Source organism: Brassica rapa, chromosome A08 (genome assembly GCF_000309985.2).
Source record: "Brassica rapa cultivar Chiifu-401-42 chromosome A08, CAAS_Brap_v3.01, whole genome shotgun sequence".
Lineage (NCBI taxonomy): Eukaryota > Viridiplantae > Streptophyta > Magnoliopsida > Brassicales > Brassicaceae > Brassica > Brassica rapa.
In genome coordinates this window covers 16,008,040-16,026,483 of record NC_024802.2, presented here as the reverse complement: position 1 = coordinate 16,026,483, position 18,444 = coordinate 16,008,040, and the positions used below count along the sequence as shown (strand labels likewise).

General features: G+C 34.9%; 5 protein-coding genes and 1 long non-coding RNA gene across 8 annotated transcripts; 2 read left to right on the top strand and 4 right to left on the bottom strand.

The window, feature by feature from the left end:
- Positions 1-11: 11 nt before the first annotated feature.
- Positions 12-15,606, top strand: LOC103834974. 2 transcript variants are annotated; one of them, XM_009111066.3, is made up of 5 exons: positions 12-24; positions 4,774-4,780; positions 10,466-10,471; positions 14,289-14,299; positions 15,125-15,606. In XM_009111066.3, exon 5 carries the CDS (start codon positions 15,125-15,127, stop codon positions 15,491-15,493), a length of 369 nt encoding a protein of 122 aa, XP_009109314.1. In that variant the 5' UTR covers positions 12-24; positions 4,774-4,780; positions 10,466-10,471; positions 14,289-14,299; the 3' UTR covers positions 15,494-15,606. The 2 variants fall into 2 exon arrangements, with proteins under 2 accessions (XP_009109314.1, XP_033133155.1); XM_033277264.1 differs by lacking the exons at positions 12-24; positions 4,774-4,780; positions 10,466-10,471 and having other exon boundaries at positions 14,296-14,409; positions 14,481-15,606.
- Positions 215-4,741, bottom strand: LOC117127283. The gene is given in 1 exon segment (XM_033277256.1): positions 215-4,741. A coding segment is annotated over 1 exon segment (411 nt). The 5' UTR covers positions 1,613-4,741; the 3' UTR covers positions 215-1,201.
- On the top strand, positions 4,899-9,973 carry LOC103834972 (U-box domain-containing protein 5). The gene is made up of 5 exons (XM_009111064.2): positions 4,899-7,141; positions 7,231-7,304; positions 7,402-7,587; positions 7,673-7,780; positions 7,964-9,973. Exons 2-5 carry the CDS (start codon positions 7,254-7,256, stop codon positions 9,845-9,847), a joined length of 2,229 nt encoding a protein of 742 aa, XP_009109312.1. The 5' UTR covers positions 4,899-7,141; positions 7,231-7,253; the 3' UTR covers positions 9,848-9,973.
- LOC117127299 lies at positions 7,620-8,141 on the bottom strand. The gene is made up of 2 exons (XR_004450235.1): positions 7,920-8,141; positions 7,620-7,802 (listed from the first exon to the last, which is right to left on the bottom strand). It is a non-coding gene; the product is annotated as an uncharacterized LOC117127299 (long non-coding RNA).
- Positions 10,064-11,699, bottom strand: LOC103834973 (transcription factor BEE 2). 2 transcript variants are annotated; one of them, XM_018653719.2, is made up of 5 exons: positions 11,316-11,585; positions 11,017-11,205; positions 10,726-10,932; positions 10,511-10,645; positions 10,064-10,413 (listed from the first exon to the last, which is right to left on the bottom strand). In XM_018653719.2, exons 1-5 carry the CDS (start codon positions 11,583-11,585, stop codon positions 10,318-10,320), a joined length of 897 nt encoding a protein of 298 aa, XP_018509235.1. In that variant the 3' UTR covers positions 10,064-10,317. The 2 variants fall into 2 exon arrangements, with proteins under 2 accessions (XP_018509235.1, XP_009109313.1); XM_009111065.3 differs by having other exon boundaries at positions 10,068-10,413; positions 10,511-10,651; positions 11,316-11,699.
- A 186-nt stretch (positions 15,607-15,792) lies between the features above and the next one.
- LOC103835539 (salicylate carboxymethyltransferase) lies at positions 15,793-18,124 on the bottom strand. Its single transcript, XM_009111721.3, has 4 exons — positions 17,310-18,124; positions 16,814-17,227; positions 16,284-16,556; positions 15,793-16,194 (listed from the first exon to the last, which is right to left on the bottom strand). The coding sequence occupies exons 1-4, from the start codon at positions 17,391-17,393 to the stop codon at positions 15,853-15,855; spliced, it is 1,113 nt and encodes a 370-aa protein (XP_009109969.3). The 5' UTR covers positions 17,394-18,124; the 3' UTR covers positions 15,793-15,852.
- Positions 18,125-18,444: the final 320 nt, after the last annotated feature.

The following is an 18,444-nucleotide window of genomic DNA, read 5'->3' as shown; positions in this document are numbered from 1 at the left end:
CTATTCTTGCATACAACTCTTTTTGTAAGAATTTCATGTGTTTGGCCCTTTTTTTATTCAAAAACGAAGATACAAAACTGTAAAGCATGGAATAGGTGATGGACATAGGATTAAATAAAACTAGATTTTGATAAACGCATGATTATTTTTAGTTGTAACTTGTATGTAAAACTTTTATTTTTGTATGATTTTTTAAAAAAATATGCAAATTTTATTTTATTTATTTTATAATATATTAATCTATTTTGTTTCTTTCGTTTCATTTTACTTTTATTTTTAATGTTACATATTTAAACTAAGCTCATATATATTTTCTAACATGTTTCGCATTGATCAAATTTTATTTTAGCTTTTAATATAACTGGATTAATATACAACATATCTTTATTTTGGTAGAAACTCTGCATGTTTAGTTGAAAAATCTGAAAACTTTACCATCATCAAATCTAGGAACTTAATTTTTTATATATTTACTTAAATTTATATATTTATAAAATAATTATACTATATTAACGAAATATATTTATTATTTAGTCTATTTTATAGTATTTACTGAAATTACATATAAAATATCAGATAGAGCTTATATAAAAAATATTTAAATTTTAAATATGTTGCAAAATTTTAGTGACATAACTTGCAATGTTAATTTTTAACTATTTTGGATCCACATCAATAGTATGGGCATATATCCAAAACCCAAAAACTGAACCGAACCGAAAAAGCCAAAACCAAAACTAAAACCAAACTAACATTTACAAAAACTCGAACAGTTCTTATTTTTCTAGCTCGAAAATCCGAATTTAAATAGAGAACTGAACGGGTACAAGAGTATTCAAAATATAATAAAAATAATTATTTTTAATTTTCATCGATTTAAATATTGATTTCCAACCATAATAAATTTGTTTAAGAAACTGTTTACATAAGTTCTGTAAACAAAAATAGTTAAATCAAATTATTTCCCTGAAACGGTTATGAAAATAGAGTAATAAGAAAAAAAATACGAAGATACAAAACCACATCAACACAATTTCTTATAGTTTATTCATCAAAATATTTCAACGTTTTTTCTTTAGTCATAGATGTTCTAATATATAGAGGAAACATACTAAGTACTAACCGAAGTTATGGATTAACCACGAGAAGGGTGTAAAAAAAAAACAGCAGCACCTTTTCGAAGATATTCAGGTGTTTTTGTTTATATTTTTATCATGTGGGTGGTAATGCAAGTAGACATATTCCAAATCTTGGGAAGATCTCGTCGATGAATCTTATCGACGACATCTGCGCCTTTCTTACGCCTCCTTTGTTTTGGACATTGTTTAACTTCTCTTATTCCTCTCCACTCACTTTGTTTTTGTTGTATCCATATTGGGGGTTTTTTTTCATCTAATTTTACTTATTGTTATAAATGTATAATAACAAAAAGATGAAGATATATTTCTTCTCCAAAAAAAGTTGATAAAATATATTTTCTCGTAGTACTCTCTTTGGTCTCTATTCTAAGGTTTGTGATAAAACATTCTTTCGGCAGATACTCATCTTCTTTCAACTTCACTTGCCCACTCAACAACTTGTCTTCTTGGAATATTATTTTAGACTCTTCCATTTTGGATCCGTATCTTCACTTGTACGCTTCATTTCTTAAGGCAAACAAGCACTCATATTTGCTATTCTTCCGTATACTAACGTCGACTACCAATTTTTTTTTAAGAAAACGTGGTCAATTTTTGTATCTTCGTTTTGGTCTTGTCAATTGATTTTTAGGCAAATGTGTACTCAAAATCTGTTGAGAATACGATGGCCTTGACCAGTTATTTTTTTTTTATATGAAAAATGTGGTTTCATCCATCTCTTTGAGACCGGAGTGCTATTAACACTCCCTTTACCATTAGGCCAACTATGCCAACTCCACATTGGTTGATCAGTCATGTTACGATAGAACAAGTATTATATGATAGGTTTGAACGTCGTTCGCTTTTAGATAGATTTGAGCTGGTCAATCTGCACACTACTTTTAGCTCACAATAATTATTCTACGTACTGGACTATAGTAGAGGCAAATGTGTTTAAAAATCGAACAATGTTCTTATGATTTATTATAGTGGATCAGTGAGCCAAATGTTGAACAATAATAATATAGTATTTAGTTATGATGGGAACTACATTGATCATATCTTCCTACGGTGAAATCTAAACTATGTTATAAATCAACTTTGTTTAGGAGGCAGACTTCTTCCAATAGAAATCAAACATGCGATTTCCCAAACCTATTAGGTGATCTAAGAGTTTTAACATTAGTCAACTTCTCGTTAATTGCATCAATCATATTTTACTGACGTTAAACAACATAAACCCTGTTTATAGTCTCCAGAACGTCATAAGAACTCCAAAAACATCACCAGACGACTTAATTTGATATCTTTGTCGTTTCGTTGATGTAATGTATGATCGGACTTGAGATAACAAATGGTATTGTCACTGTCTCCGTCTAGATGGGGAACAAATTCTGTTTACTTCTTTATTTGATTAGATTCTGATCTCACCTGATCCCTTTGAAGTGGACCACATTTGACGTTTCGAAGATGCTCCATCGTAAAACCTCTATTAACATTTCTTTACTACTTTGTATTGCTACTTCTTTACATATAAAGAAACTCATGTTGGTGTTATTATGGAGGCACCAAGTGCAAATGGAATATCCACTTATTTTATTACCATATATGTTCCCGAATCCACACATATTTTGATGTCATCATATCATAAACATCAGAACCTTAACTTTTGTTTTTGAGGATAAAACTTATTAAAAAATCATTCAATTTGCATCCTGACACAGCACGGAATTGTCCGGAGGAGACTATTTTGGCTGCTGCAATATTGTAAGTAAAAGTATAAGCCGCCAATCATTTTATTCGACTGGATTAGTATAATTGCCGAATGATATTGCAATTGGTAGTATCTCTATCGTATATTTTAGAGAAGTTTACATTCTCGGTTACTTTACGTTGGGCCTTTAACAGTTTAAGACACTTCTGGCTGGAGGTGTACTTCTAGACATGCTTTATGACCTGCTATTACATAAATACCCTTGTGTGTAAGGAGATGTGCGATCTGGTTTTGTAAAAGCTAAAAACTAGCTAGGACTCCTCTCGTTGCAATTAATTGTCAGACTTATGGAGTGATGTGCTTTAATAACGACCGTCAGATTAAAGGAAAGTAAAATTCATCTGACACCAAGTAATACAAATCCAGAAAAAAAGAAAGTTGATGGATAATAAATGTCGTCTCTTCTCGTGCTGGTTTTTGACGAAGATATTTTTTTTCTCTAGGAATCTGCTGCTAGGATTCGAAGATTTGTAATCCACTTTGCAAATTTCTATTCGTGTTTTAGATAGCTGTTTGACGCCATGTAACTTGTGGTTGTCTCTGTTTTGTGAACAAAAATAATTATAATCTCGCCACATTACATTGACCACACATATATTTTGTAGGTTCAAACCACAAATAAAGCTAGCAGCAAACATTTACTACCACAACATCATTTACTGACACAAATGAAATCAACATGTGTAGATAATGATTGGTAGCCTTGTAAGCAATTCTTTGTACAAACTAACCCTTAGAAGGACTCCTATAATTGTGGTAAACCATAGTATGGTGGCCACACATAGTGGATGTGAGAGATGACCACAACTGCGTTGGTGACCAAGCATACAACAAACATTAACTTTCATGAGTTTATCTTTGTCCACAGCTGCGTTGAACTTTCTTGATTTCTTTTGGATGTCGTACCGTTGCTGAATAGAGACTAGAAATAATCATCTTTACTCTAATCAAAGATAGAAAGGGTTCAAACCATCAATTACACCATGATAATCTAGATACAAGGAAGGGACCGTAAACAGGAGAAGCTCATGGGCAGAGGAGATCGACGCACTTCACCGGCTCCGGACCCAACCATATATCCCCAGACCACCGCAAGGCCACGACGTAGCATGAATCCTTCGCTTCTCCCACCCAAATCGAACGGAGGAAGATCAGGAGCACGAATCCAGTAGATACCACCGCGATTCACCGATGACGGACACTATACCAGACAGCCCATGACCACCTCGACAAATATGTCCAAAGATGAACTCTTAGATCTAAATTCTTCAGATCCACACCCAAATTTTAAACAAAATACAAAATACACACTAGAAACCTAAAGAAATCAAACTAGACCGGCAGTGATGCTAAAGGAGCCACCACACGCCGGTCACCGGAGATCCAGTTGTAGAAAACGAAGAGTGGAGGAAAAGGCTCGGGAGAGAAGATAAAGTTTTTTTTCTTTGTTAGTAATTCATCTGGTTTAGGTTTTTATTTTTTAAACATTATGTTTCTAGTTTTGGTTGAAGGGTAAATTAGAGAATTGCACATGAGAAAGTATGTGACATGAGGAAAGTATGTTAGAGTGATAATGAATAAGTGAAAAGTATGCCAGAGCGTAAAATTTTCTATATTTTATACGGGCTTAGATTATTCACAAAGCTTAATACTCTAAGTGGGCGTGAGGCCCATTTATCGTTAACTTGTCATGGGCATTGTCAAACTCCCATTAGTCTGTCTTTTTTTTCCTGTCATCAATGTCAATTCCTAAATTGGTTACCTCTTTCTTATGGTTGGTGCCTCTTCTTGACTTCTCTTGGCGTAGACAGATAATATAAAATAGGCACTTGCCACTTGCGCGTTAAAATGTACTTTCACCTACCCGTTATATCTATTCAGTACTTTTGTCTACCACCAACTCTATCCGTGTGCCATACCAAAACAAAAACCTAAACCAAAAAAGGTACACTGAAACCAATCTTGGTTATCATACGAGAGAAAAACATTCCAAAGATTAAGTTGATTTAGTTTATTTATTCTGTAAAGCGTTGTCGCAATTAGTTAACTAAGCATCTTTTATTTTGAGGCTGAGAGTAGTTGTTGCTTGTCAATGAGTAGGTGGAGCCAATCATATTATATATTTAGGGAAAACATAATTATACTAAATCATTGACTAGACTTATAGAATTTACTTAAATAACTATCTTACACTACTTATGTTTTATTCTTCTTCGTAATCAATCTCTTCCCCACCACATTAATCATGATGTGGATTAAATTTCGATTTGGAAAATCCAAATATTTGGTTTTTGGTAGGCCAACTTTAGGTCAGAGCCATCAAGCAGGTTACATCAGATAACAAATTCTTGTTCTCGCTCTGGCCATTAAGGAGCATTTATGCATTTAACATTAGGACATTGATGTTATGTCCATTTTATGACACAACTTTATCAGTTTTAGAACAAACAATAGCCATACTTATTTAACTTATAAAAGAAAATTTTGTAAACCCATGATTTCTATTACCAACTACTAACAATATTATTCACCGTATAATGTAAATCATCAATCATCAAATCTAAATAAACCCAAGTAGCAGACACTGTACAATGTAAATCATCTATTATTCACTGTAAATGTAAATCATCCATCACCAAATCTAGGAAAATAGAACTTTAAGCCCATGATATCGACTACCAAAACTGTAAACTTCCGATGCTTGAATTAGTTCCCTACAATATAATCATAAGTTATTCAGCTCTAGGGTATTATACTAGGATAAAGAGATTATCGTACAATATCATAAGGAGATAAGCTATTCTATGCAAGACATACATTCGTAGAAAAAATCAGTTTAGATTAGGCATTTAGCAAGTGGAGGAAGAATAAAAGGTGGACAAGTCAACGGACTGCGACGACAAGTCTACACAAATGTTGATAATATGCGTTTGCGAGGATGTGGTCGCAAGAAAGTATACTATCCATTATCCAACGCACTCTCTTATATATGTTACCTGTGTTCTTTCTAATGGGTAACTAAACAAAATAACATTTTTAGATTTTGGAAGATTTACACGTTGGAGTCAAAATTTTCCACAAACTTCGGAATGACTTTAAACTTCGTAATGTAATTTTGTTGGCAAATAAATAATACACTAAAAAATATTTCGCAATAGTAACACCAAAGCAACATAACATGTTTTTTGACGCGTAAGTGCCTTTTGAATAGTTTTTTTGAGAAATATGCCTTTTGAATAGTTCACGTTAAAAAAACGATTTTGTCAAGTATATGTGCATATTGACATTTGATGAACAACTGTGTAGTTACTTAACTTCTACTCACCATGAATAGAAAAGGTAAGACCAAAGAAATGACAAATATTTTACTTAAGACGCCATCAGACACCATAGCATAGAGACCAATATATCTTTACGACCAGAAAAAAGCGAGCTTACTTGCATCACTATCAATCTATTAGAAAGAATGGTTAAAATCATTAGTTTAACAAACTTTAAAACGATAATATTTTTTTAAAGAGAAAAAGAAACAAAAAAGAGAAAAAGACTATTATTCAGATTCTTTCCACTAAAGAAAAAAGGAAAAAAAAGTTTAAAAAAGTTGTGAAAGAATTACTAAGAATATAAAATTGTTTGCATGTCTATTGACCTGACCATTACGAGCACCATTAAGACCTCGTCCTTTCAATTTAGTCTGCGCTTGACACGGCACTCTTATGATGTAACCACCCGTAATCCCTTTGGACCAAACACGCTGGTCACGTAGAATCCGTCACAGCCCAATCATCAACCTTTTCTAATTTTCAAGCTCAACGATTTAAAAGCGACCGTCATTCATCAATGGCTGTCACTTTAACACTTCAGCACTCTGTTTTTATTTCTCTCTCTGCTTTTCCCTAACATCTCATCTCCTTCTCTGTTCTCCAAAGTTTATACCTTTTTATTCAACCCTCGAGCGATCTTTGCACGAACTAACCTCGAAAGACTGAATCTTTTTCTTGACCCACCAAGAAAAAGTTAGTCTTTGTTTCCCGGAAAAAAACAGAGAGTTTCAGTTTGTTCCTTTTAGGGGTTTGTTTAAGTTGAAGGAGTTATGCTCAAGGTCTTAGCTGAAGTTCTCGCTTTTTATCAATCACTTCTTGTTTCTTTTGCTGATTCAAAGTGGCTCTGCTGGGAAAGTCTTCAGCTTTATGTTCTAGGGCTTTGAAACTGTTTGTGATTGTGGAGAAGGATAAGCTGAGATCATAGGGTAAGTCAGTTTTCTTACAGTTATCTCTGCTTTGGTTTGGTTGGAGAGCTTGTCCTAAAAGAACCTTTATATGTTTATAAAACTTGCAGAATTTAGAAACTTTCTTGTTTAGATGAGAATTGACACCACTCAACGTATAGAGAACATGTCTTACTCCTTCAAGGTTGGTTCTAAGAAGCTCTTATGTTGATTTTTTTTTATTATTGTTTGCCTTAAAGTTATGTTATTGTAATAATAAGTTTGGTCTTGCTCTACTTCAGATGCACTCTTCCATGTGCTTAGCCTTGAAGAACATAGTTGATAGAGTTATGAAAATCTTTCCTGAAATAGAAGCTGCTAGACCTGGATCTACCACAGGGATACACACTCTTTGTTTGCTCAACAAAGCTTTGGAGAAAGCTAAGCTGCTTCTTCAGTACTGCAGTGAATCCAGTAAACTCTACATGGTTTGTCACCTTCCTCTTAACATTTTATTTACTTTTTTTTTTATCACTGCCTAATGTGATTAATATGTTTTGCTTCAATCTTCAGGCAGTAACAGGAGATGCTATACTCTCAAGAGGTTCTAGATCCAAAAAGTTATTAGAGCAAAGCTTATCTGACATCAGAACCATGGTTCCTACTGCTTTGTCTATCAAGGTTTGTAACCAAACTGTTTTATCTTTTTGTTAAATTCGGGTTTATCATGAGCTTCCAACTTAAAACTTATTGGTAATAAGTGGATTGGTCCTTCATATCCCAGCTAAACTCCGATGTGGGAGCTTATATTCTTTATGACTTTTCTTGTTTTGTGGAAAATGCTGAATGAATTGTTGCTTGCAGATACTTGAGGTACTCCAAGATCTTAAGTCAACAGTGTTGTCTCTAGAATCATCTGAAGAAGAAGCTGGGAAAGCTATTAGGGAACTGATGAGACGGAGCACATCTTCTTCTGTGTCTTCTGATGAGATAAGAGATTTCCATTTTGCAGCACTAAAGCTCCAGCTCTCAACACCTGAAGCCGTTGCGGTAGAGAGAAGGTCCTTAAAGTCTCTTTATGGGAAGCTAGGAGAGTGTGAAGGGAACAAGAGACAGATTCTGAAGTATCTCCTCTGCCTCCTGAAGAAGCATGAGAAAATCATTTGGAGTGATCACAAAGATAACTCTCTCAGACATAATGATTCTGTGTGTGCTAGTGTTGCAGAAGCCGGGTGTTCTGAGGAACACAACAGTGATACACTTCCTGAACAGTTCAAGTGTCCTCTTTCTCTTACCGTCATGTATGATCCTGTCATCATCTCCTCAGGCCACACCTTTGAGAGGATGTCGATTCAGAGATGGTTTGATTTAGGTAATGACACGTGTCCTGTATCAAAAAGGGTACTAGATGATTTCACATTGCAGTCCAATGTAGCGATGAAGGATCAGATATCAAAATGGTGCAAGAAGCACGGTCTTGATGTTCAAGATCCAGCAATGAATCACACAAACAACGCTTCACAGAATCTTGACTTCTCCATTGCTAGTTTTACAAGTTCTCTGTACAATATACCTGATCTCAGCTGCTTTACTAGTAGAGACTTCAGCTCTAGCTTCTCCACTGATTCGCCATCTTACTCTAGGATGTCAAGGGGTGGCTACTTCATGCCAATGCAGACTATAGCTTCTGAGTCAGGTACTGAAGTCACTGATTCCACTCTTCACAGTGAGGTGGAGATAGAGCCATTATGTGAACTCAGTAAGCTTCCATGGGATGCTCAGGTCAAGGCTGTTCAAGATGTGAGAAGTCTTTTTGAGAAAGATTCTAGGGCTGTTCGGTCTGTGTCTCCTAGTAAGTTTCTTGAGCCGCTTATCACATTCTTGAAGAATGCTCATGAGAGAAATGGCTCTGAGGGAGACGTAGTAAAGAGTGGTTTGGATTTGTTATTGACTTTCCTCAGTGGAAACAGGAAGGCTATAGAGAGCTTGGAGAAAGACTTGTTTGAAATGTTGTGTGTCTTTCTTGGGTCAGAGTTAGTAGCTGAAGAAGCTTTGAACGTACTCGAGGTTCTCTCTAACCACCCACAAAGTCTCTCCAAGATAACTTCAACAAGCTCCCTCTCTGCCCTTTTGAAGATAGCTGAGTCTGGAGCAGAACATCTTCAAGAACAAGCTATGATCACACTCAAGAACATGTCTTCAAGCAATGAGATTTGTGTGGAAATGGTCTCTCTCGGTTTTGTCCATAAGCTCACATCTTTCTTGCAACAAAACGTCTTCAGCAAACACTCAATCATCATGCTGAAGAATCTCTGCAACACTGAGAAAGGTAGGGTTTGTGTAACCGAAACTCCTGGTTGCTTAGCTTCAATAGCTGAGCTACTGGACTCAAATGTTTCCGAGGAGCTAGAGAATGCAATCTCCATCCTACTCCAGCTCTGTGTGGAGAAGATAGAGTATTGTTATCTTGTGGTGAGGGAAGGCCTTAATATTTACTCATCTCTTCTCTTGATATCCAACAATGGAACCGAGGAAGCGAAAGTGGGTGCATCTGAGTTGCTTAGAGCTCTTGAAGAAGTAGAAGAAGAAGAAGAAGAATCCTCCACACCACAAGAAGAAGCAACTACTTCACAGGTTGTTGTTGCTCCAGTTACGTATCAGGAACCTGTAGTAACAGCACCATCTCCAAAGAAGTCTGGTCTTTTTGGGTTCAGATTCATTCTCAAGAAGAAAAAGATAAAATCATAAGTTTTGTTAACTTACCTTTTTTAAGAAGCTATCATTTTTTTGTGTGGTTCTCTCTTTGTTGACTTAGGGTTTGTATATGTTGATACCAGTCTAAAGAGCTTCCATTAATGTTAAGTGTAGTTGTAATTTGATAGGGGGAATGTACTGTGAGGAGAATAGTTTGTAATTTGTAAATCATTAAATAATAAAAGTTGGGTGAGAAATAAATTTATTTTGGAGATATTTTTAATATACTACAAAAAAAAATTATATACTACAATGTACAACAAGGAATTGTTGTGACCACAAGAGTTTTTTTTTCTTTCTTCAACACATACATATCCCCTAGAAAATAATTTTTCTTATACAGCAGATTGAAAGATCTTTGGATTGGTTTCCTCTGTCTTTCTGGTTCAGATTTCAGATAACATAGAGAAAATGATAAGACAAAAAAATTGCCATCTTTTTCAGTGAGCCTTATCCCTAATTTGTTACTTGAGGCTGAAGAAACTTGAGTCTGAATCGGTTCTCAAGTTGTTGTAAAGAGACTGTGAGTGAATTTCCCAGCCTGAAGATGTTTGATCTTTCTGCAGGAAAGAAAACAAATGGAAATAGGTTGCTTCAGGGACAAGAAACAAGAATTAAGTAATAAAGAAAGATTTGCCTGAGGGAAAAGATTATTACAGAGCCGAGAGTTGTGGTTTGGATTGAGTTTATGACAGAGTAATCTAAAGATTCTTGATGTTGTAATGGAAAAGAACTTGCATCCACCATCATTGACTGCTTCGAGACAGCTTCTGGAAGATCAGTGAAGCAAGCCTGAAACTATGTTTCAGTACAAACCAGTCAATAAATGTGGAAAATTCAGATAGTTCTTGGAGGATGGAGTTTGTTTTCACCTGTTTGGTGGATAATTCATTGATGTGATAATCAAGCTCTGGGTTTAAGACAGAGAGTTTCATAGACAAGAACTCGACTTGTTGTTGCAGAGATTGGACATAGTTGATGATCTCATCAAGCATACCGGCTTTACCGGTAACTTTGTTGCATCCAGGAACAATGTCTTGAAGACATTTCATCTTCTTGCTTAACTTTTCTCTCCTTGCCTGCCATAATCCCACCAAAAAGAACACTCAGACAAAACACTACAAGCTACTTTCTCTGAATTCAATCTCTGTAACAACTCTTACCCTTTCTGCTAAGCTATGTCTGTCTGTGGCTTCACCTCGTCTAGCTCTCACATGGATGTAGTCTCGCTTCTGAATCTCTGAGGATGTCTCTGAGTTGCTCATGTTTGATTTTCCTTTCATGCTGGACTCTGTTTCATCCTCTGTTTTGATCTTTTTATTCTTCTTGTTCTCTATCTTTTCTGTCTTACCCTATAACCAAAAGTTGATTTAAAAGAAAAAAAAAGAAAAAAACAATCAATATCAATGTTTCAAAAATAAAATCTAAACTCCAAAAATCAATGGTTTCTTGAGCTACAAACCTCTGTTTTTCTCTTGTGCTGCAAGGCAGTGGCTCTGTTCTCTTCATTGTTCTTCACTTGTTCCATTTGGAAGCTACTTGTCCTGGAGATGCAGCCATCAATAGTTTCATAATGTCTGAAACTCTGCCACTCATCATTATTGTTTCCCAAATAACTCTCAACCCTTTTGAGCTCTTCTCTCCCATCTGAGCCAAGTATCTCAAAAAATTCAGGTGAGACCATTTGTTGCTGCTGCAGCCATTTAACTCTTTCAAGTACAGACAAGTCCATGTAGAGAAGGTAAAGAAACTTAAAGCTCTTATCTTTTCCTTTGGGGTTTAAAACTAAAGAGAGAAAGATAGACTCGAGTTATATGTGTGGGGAGAAAAGTAATCCATTTGATATAATTATTCTTAGCTTTAAATAGAAAGCAACATTGACCCACACACATGAGATTCGAAATCTAGTGAGAGAGTGACAAATTTGATAAAGTGGTGGAGGTTGGGGACAAAGAAAGTGAGATGAGAAGTTGTGGGATCTAAATGACATAACCTACCATGTGGCCATGTCCTCATGAACATGACATGAGGAGTCTCTTAAGTTAGTCGTTTCTGTGTCTTTCTCTGTTTTTTTTTTTTTTTGCCCTTCAAGTTTTTGAGAGGATCTTTTATTGTATCAATCATCCAACCTTGTCTTTTTTTCTTTCTAAATAATTTTACTTAAAGAAAGAGTGTTTCTTAAGGTTATATATGGTGGAGAATGTGAATTATGAATGATGAATCTTAACTTGCAAATGAATAGAAACAATGGTTTCTAATCATGAGCCCGAGTAATATCATTCTCATGTCTTGTAGTGAATCTGTACGTGATCCTTGTGGCATAATATTAGTACCATTTGTCAATCTATAAATTACACCAACATTTTTATTCTATTTCATTATTAGAGAGATCATTAACAAAAAAAATTATATAGAATCCCTATGAATATATTTGAACCATTATACTACTTAATTTAATAGAAAATTCAGTGACAGAGACACAAACAAAAAAAATATAAAGAAAATGGGTTTAAAGATAAGTGATAGGAAGGTGGGCGACACCATTGCTTTTGATCTAAGTGTTTGGTCCCTATACATTTCTTTCTTTTTTTCTTTTATATTTTCCAATATATATATTATCTATACTCGGTGTATAATTCATGAGAATCAATACTATTTTGGAAACATTCTTCATCCGGTAGGTGATTGGGAGATTCTTCATCTTGAAACATTGTAATTTCCGAGAGTTATGTGAGTATGAGATAGCACAATGTAAAGTTGTAAAACCGTCGAATTTACAAATTAAAAATTTCTAAAGCAAAAACTACACTTTTTAAAGTAAAAGAAGTTGTCGAAGTTATATATAGGGATGTTAACATGGGTAGTTACCCATGGGTTTACCCAAACCCACTAATAATGGGCTGGGTTTTTACCCATCTAAGATTAATTGGGTCAACCATGGGTATTAATTTTAAAACCCATATTTATGTTGGGTAAATACAAAAGGGTAATGGTGTACCCATGGGTTTTCAATTATATATATAGATATTTACCATTTTAATTAAATTATATAAAAATTGCAAAAACGTTTTTTTTCCGTCAGAACCAAAAAATGATTTTTTTTCTCAAAAACCCTAAAACTAATATTTCTAACAGAAACCAAAAACGAGTTTTCTCGCTGAAACCGAAAAATCGAGTTTTTCTACCGAAACCACAAAACTTGTTTTTCCGCCAAAACCATAAAACTAAGTTTCCCGCCAAAACCGCAAAACTGAGTTTTCTCACCAAAACTGCAAAACTGAGTTTTCCCGCTAAAACCGTAAAATCGAGTTTTCCGACTGAAAGCCCCAAAATCGAGTTTTTCCGCCAAAACCGCAAAAGGTGTTTTCCCGCCAGTGCCGTAAAACTCAATTTTCCCGCCAAAACCGCAAAAACCGAGTTTTCCCGCCAAAACCGCAAAAAAATGAGTTTTCCCGCCAAAACCGCAAATGAGTTTTTCCGCCAAAACCGCAAAAAATGAGTTTTCCCGCCAAAACCGTAAAACTGAGTTTTTCCGCCAAAACCGAAAATTGAGTTTTCCCGCCAAAGACGAGAAACCGAGTTTTTCCCCCAAAACCGCAAAACCGAGTTTTCCCGCCAAAATCGAAAAATCGAGTTTTCCCGCCAAAATCGAAAAATCGAGTTTTCCCGTCAAAGCCGAAAATCGAGTTTTTTCCCAAAACCGTAAAAACGAGTTTTTCCATCAAAATCAAAAACGAGTTTTTCCGCCAAAACCGCAAAAGCGAGGTTTCCTGCCAAAACTGCTAAACTTCAGAATAAATAAGATAATACTTTGGGTACCCACGGGTAAACCTATACCATATTGGGTTTATTTTCTGGGTTTGGATTTCAACCCTGATGTTTCTGGGTTTTTGCAGGTTGGGTATAAACTGGGTTGGGTTATTTGTGGGTTGGGCTGGGCTGGGTTATTTTACCCTACGTTAACATCCCTAGTTATATAGTAACAACCACTAGTCCATGAAACCTTCTTATCACATTGCTATCGCTTTTATGATATAGCTAGCCAGCTTGCAATCTAGTGCAGTAGTATCAACTTATACCTTATCTTCCATATGTTATCATAAACTTAGTGGCTTTTTTCTGGCGTACAAAGTTGCATTCATTTTATGGAAATTATATTTGTCCTAAAATCTTCTACTCTTATTGAATAATAACTTAATTAGTCAGTCTACGGAAATCATTAGAAGAGTTTCGTCTTCTGGTTATTAAATTAGTGAAGAAGTTCCTTGGATATGATTTCTCTGCGGGGAATAGGTCCTACACCATTCTTGTTTCAGTCGAACACTGGTCACGTCCGTTTCTATGGTTCTTTTGGTGGAATCCATCATCAAGAAGCTCGTAATGAAATTACATGAACCAGATCTTGTCTTTTTCTCTTGTTGTGAAACATCAGCAGCTATTAAAAGAGCTTACAGGAAAGCAACGTACACTTTGTGCTTGTCCAGACAAATTACAGCAAAGAGGTGCAAACATTCACCCAAAATATATCTGCTAAAAAGGTCTTTGATCTTCATAAGGTAACTTACACATATATCTCATGTTTTGTAACACTTCAAACAAAGTTGTGTTAATGTTTCGAAATTTGTAGGAGGCTTGGAACAGATTCAACTAAGGAGAAAGGTAGAGCCTTGGTTTATTGACTTCGACCTTGGTATATATCAATCATATGATTTTCTTAAAAAAAGGAAAAGTCTTTTTACAAAAAAAGGAAAAGTCGCGCTAGTTAAATTGTCAAGTTCTATAAAGATGTTATCTAGAACCATTAGACGATTTCTTGAAAAAAAGTAATTCATTTATTTGAATAATGTTTGAACAACAAAATCGTGTTATTTTCAGATGCTAATTCTATTAATGTAATATAAACCGAGTCTCGTGGAAGTTCATTGATGATGATCAGGTCAAGGATTGCGTTAGGATAGATTTGAAAAGTCAAAGAACCTCAAGGAGTCCATCCCTCTTATCATTTAATTTCTATTAACTAAAACATAAAAATAATATTTAAACTTTTCTAACTGGCAGCCAAACTCTGACCATTTCTACGTTCAAATTAAATAAGAAACAACCATAAAAACTCATCATATCTCCATATATAACAACACAGATGAACCTTTTGCTCATTACAAGTTCACAACAACAACGAAAAAGCAACTACTAAACCTTCTCTTCACTTCCTCTCTTTACATCATCTTATAGACTTTTCTACATTTCACAGTTAATTAAGACAATCAAGAGATGCAAATGCTAAGAAGCTTTAGCACTAGGACAAGAAGCCGTCGTGGAGGCTACCAGCGAGTAAGTGATGATTCAACTTTCAGCTTACTCGGAGCCAAGCTAAGAAGATCGACGAGTGTTCCTTACTACGCTCCATCTATAAAGCTTGGTGCTGGTGGTGCTCCGACCATCCTCGAGGAAATTCCTCGTCAAAAATCCAAGAAAGTCAAACCAACAAGCAAATTTAGCCACCCTATCTTTAGCTTTTTATACGGAAAGAAGAAGAAGTCAACGACTAGGAAGCCTGAGTTTTCTAGGTATCTTGAGTATTTGAAAGAAGGTGGCATGTGGGATGCTAGATCTAATGCTCCTGTTATTTATTACAAGTAGATAATGAATATATAGAAATGAAAATTCAAGAAAATTTTAAGTCTTCGTTTAGTTCAAATGAGTTTATATCTTTAAATTTGTGATGATATTTGTATATTATAATTATCGATTCATTCATTTGATTTATAAGAATACAAATCTTGGAAGCAAAATTGTATGTTTCTGAGAACATTAAAAGTTTCAAAAGCAAACACTAGACGAGTCTAAATAGTAATCTATAAAAAAACTTTTAAAAAAGTTTTGGTTTTACTATAGATGATGTCTAGTGTAACGGTGCCGTTTAGTGGAAGTCTGAATAGTAATCTCCCTTTGGTTACGTGGAACTCAAGGGAGGGCTCTCTTCTTCGATTGTCAATGTTTCAGAGCTTCCTTCTCAGGACAACAAAAAGTGTGATGTGTTTTATGTCTTCCTTAGCAACCTCCTCGTCAATTATTCTACCATATGTATCAAACAGCTTGTCCAAAATCTCTTCTCCGAAGTGTGAAGCAAGCATTGACTCTTGAACCGCTCTTATCGTCTTTGCAACCGCCTTGCCGTAACTGATACCATCCTCGTTGCCCCACTCCATGTCTACTTCCAACATATCTAACTTCTCTAATTCAAAAGACCCTTCTTTGTTCACTTCACCTTCTATCTCAGCAGCACTTGGGGCGTAAAAGTGCAGCTCGTAAGAATCCAGCTTCTCTTCCTCAATTTCTCCCTACAATTAAATGGAAACAGTTACATGGTTTCTAAATAACATCCATCGTCTTGAAATCAGAAGATCATATATATACATAATATATATACTTGTGAGACAAGATCTGCTATGGCTCTTGCGAGAAGTTCCCATAAGAAAGAGTTTCCTCTACCAACATGTTCGGGACCTTCTCTTCCGAGTATTATGAGAACCATTCTGCCTGCAGCAACCACCTCTTTTGATCGAGACCGGAGGAACATGGAGAAATCTTCCTTGAACTGGCTGTAGTAAGCTTTGGAAACAGCTTCAGGACTCGATGAGCAGATGTTAATACACCCTTTGTTTATGGACTTGCCTTGATCGTCATACAAAGCTGAAGGAATCTGCAAAAAAAAAAAATACTCAGTATATATATATATACTTACACTTGAAGGTATCTATCTATATTGAATTACAGTTCTTACCAAGATTGTTATTGAGATTTAACAGGCCATAAAAATTATTAAGATATATCTTTAACAAATGTTTTAATATAGTTTAAGAGTCATACAATGTATCTATTATCTTTAAAAAAATTTGGAGGCCAAAAAACGAATGTTTCACTAGGTTTTGACTAGGACCGGCATATCACTCTGTTCACCTTGGAAAGCCAGTGTAAGCTGAAAGAGGCATATATGAAGTGGATGGTATTTTCAGGGAATAGCCTTCCATAAAATGATCCAGGGAAGGCTGCAATGAAAACTGAAGGGGAATGATCATTCTTGGTATCTCTCTTGAGCTCTATGTGAAAGTCAGGCAAGGACTTGAATATAGAGTTGAAGTCATTTCGGGGAAGATCGTTAAGGGAGACACTGAATTCCGGCAAAGGCTCGTTTGGTATCTCACGGTGGTGAGCAACTATGACGGCTTTGATGATGTCTCTAATGGTGGAAAGAGTATTTGGTCCTGAAGAACATCCCAAGTCAGCTATTCCTAGACTCTTGGGTCTTGTCTCTTTGTAGAGTTGTTGCAGTGTCTTTAGTATTATGTCTTTTGCCTGATCATAGGCTTTCTTCTGCAAATATCAAAACAACAAAAAGGGTAACTATAGGTGTCAAGATTACGAAGGAAGTGAAGATACTTATAATATCAAGAACCTGGAAGGAAGAGTTTCTTGCATAACTAGTTTTCCCTACTCCTCCTGTCATGTGAAACTCTCTTTGTAGATCCATCTTATCCATCACAATGACAACAAAAACTATTTCTTGGGTTAGGGTTTGTTCTTTTGGTGATAGAATTTGCTTTTCTTAAAGGAGTAAGATTTGGCCTGTTACCTCAATCTTTTCTTAAAGGAGTAATATTTCCTAAAGGGGTATAATATTTATAGGACCCATAAAAAAATAAAAATTTACACTTCACATAAATTAGCAATATATTTAATGAATCCAGAGCCTTAGTTGGAGTTGCAGTACTCTGCCATGATAGTGAGTGTATTCTATACAAGTTGTCAAAAGAAGGGTTTTTAGTAATTAAACCCCTCAACTAAAGATGAATCGTAAAAAAAACCCTCAACTAAAAATCCTGTGAAATAAACCCTCAACTTTAGTTCCGTTAACATATGTTACCCTCCGTCTAAAAAATCGTGACGGAGGGTGACATATGTTAACGGTTTATAAGTTGAGGGTTTATTTCATTGGATTTTTAGTTGAGGGTTTTTTTTACGATTCATCTTTAGTTGAAGGGTTTTATCACAAAAAGTCATTAAATGTTATTAAATTATTTATTATCATTTATACATTGTTTTAGGATTTATAAGCATTTAAAACTAATTTATAAATTTTAATACATTAATATATTATAAAATTAATTTATACATCTTAAATTAATAATTTTTAGCACTACTTACAACTTATTATAACTTTGAAATATTAAATTATTTGATATTTGGCAATAGTGATATAAAAATATTTGTGTGTTTATATCGTCATTGTCAAATATGAAATAATTTATAGTTTCTAAGTTATATTAAGTCTTAAATAGTGTCGAGATAATTCATCCATGAAGTCAATCTTTCTATTTAGAGTATGACGCATTTTTTTCTATTTTCATGATTTCTGTCATCCGGCTCATACTCCCCCCCCCTTCCAAAATAATACATCATTATTTTTATTCTCATTGATTTTGGAATAACTACGTTATATTTTTATTTTCTTGAACAATAATATATTTGAAACATAAAGTAATACAATAAATCAAGAACAATATAGGAAAATATGAAAGTATGAGTCGGAT

Bases quoted from the DNA above. Each gene is read 5' to 3' on its own strand.
- LOC103834972 (XM_009111064.2), top strand. From the start codon at position 7,254: ATGAGAATTGACACCACTCAACGTATAGAGAACATGTCTTACTCCTTC. The intron at 7,305-7,401 runs GTTGGTTCTAAG...GCTCTACTTCAG, and splicing joins ACATGTCTTACTCCTTCAAG to ATGCACTCTTCCATGTGCTT. The intron at 7,588-7,672 runs GTTTGTCACCTT...TTCAATCTTCAG, and splicing joins AATCCAGTAAACTCTACATG to GCAGTAACAGGAGATGCTAT.
- LOC103835539 (XM_009111721.3), bottom strand. From the start codon at position 17,393: ATGGATAAGATGGATCTACAAAGAGAGTTTCACATGACAGGAGGAGTA. The intron at 17,228-17,309 runs GTTCTTGATATT...TGATATTTGCAG, and splicing joins CAAGAAACTCTTCCTTCCAG to AAGAAAGCCTATGATCAGGC. The intron at 16,557-16,813 runs GTGAACAGAGTG...TTTTTTTTGCAG, and splicing joins GCTTACACTGGCTTTCCAAG to ATTCCTTCAGCTTTGTATGA.
- LOC103834974 (XM_009111066.3), top strand. From the start codon at position 15,125: ATGCAAATGCTAAGAAGCTTTAGCACTAGGACAAGAAGCCGTCGTGGA.
- LOC103834973 (XM_009111065.3), bottom strand. From the start codon at position 11,585: ATGGACTTGTCTGTACTTGAAAGAGTTAAATGGCTGCAGCAGCAACAA. The intron at 11,206-11,315 runs GTTTGTAGCTCA...TTTTGGTTATAG, and splicing joins AGCACAAGAGAAAAACAGAG to GGTAAGACAGAAAAGATAGA. The intron at 10,933-11,016 runs GTAAGAGTTGTT...GGATTATGGCAG, and splicing joins GACATAGCTTAGCAGAAAGG to GCAAGGAGAGAAAAGTTAAG.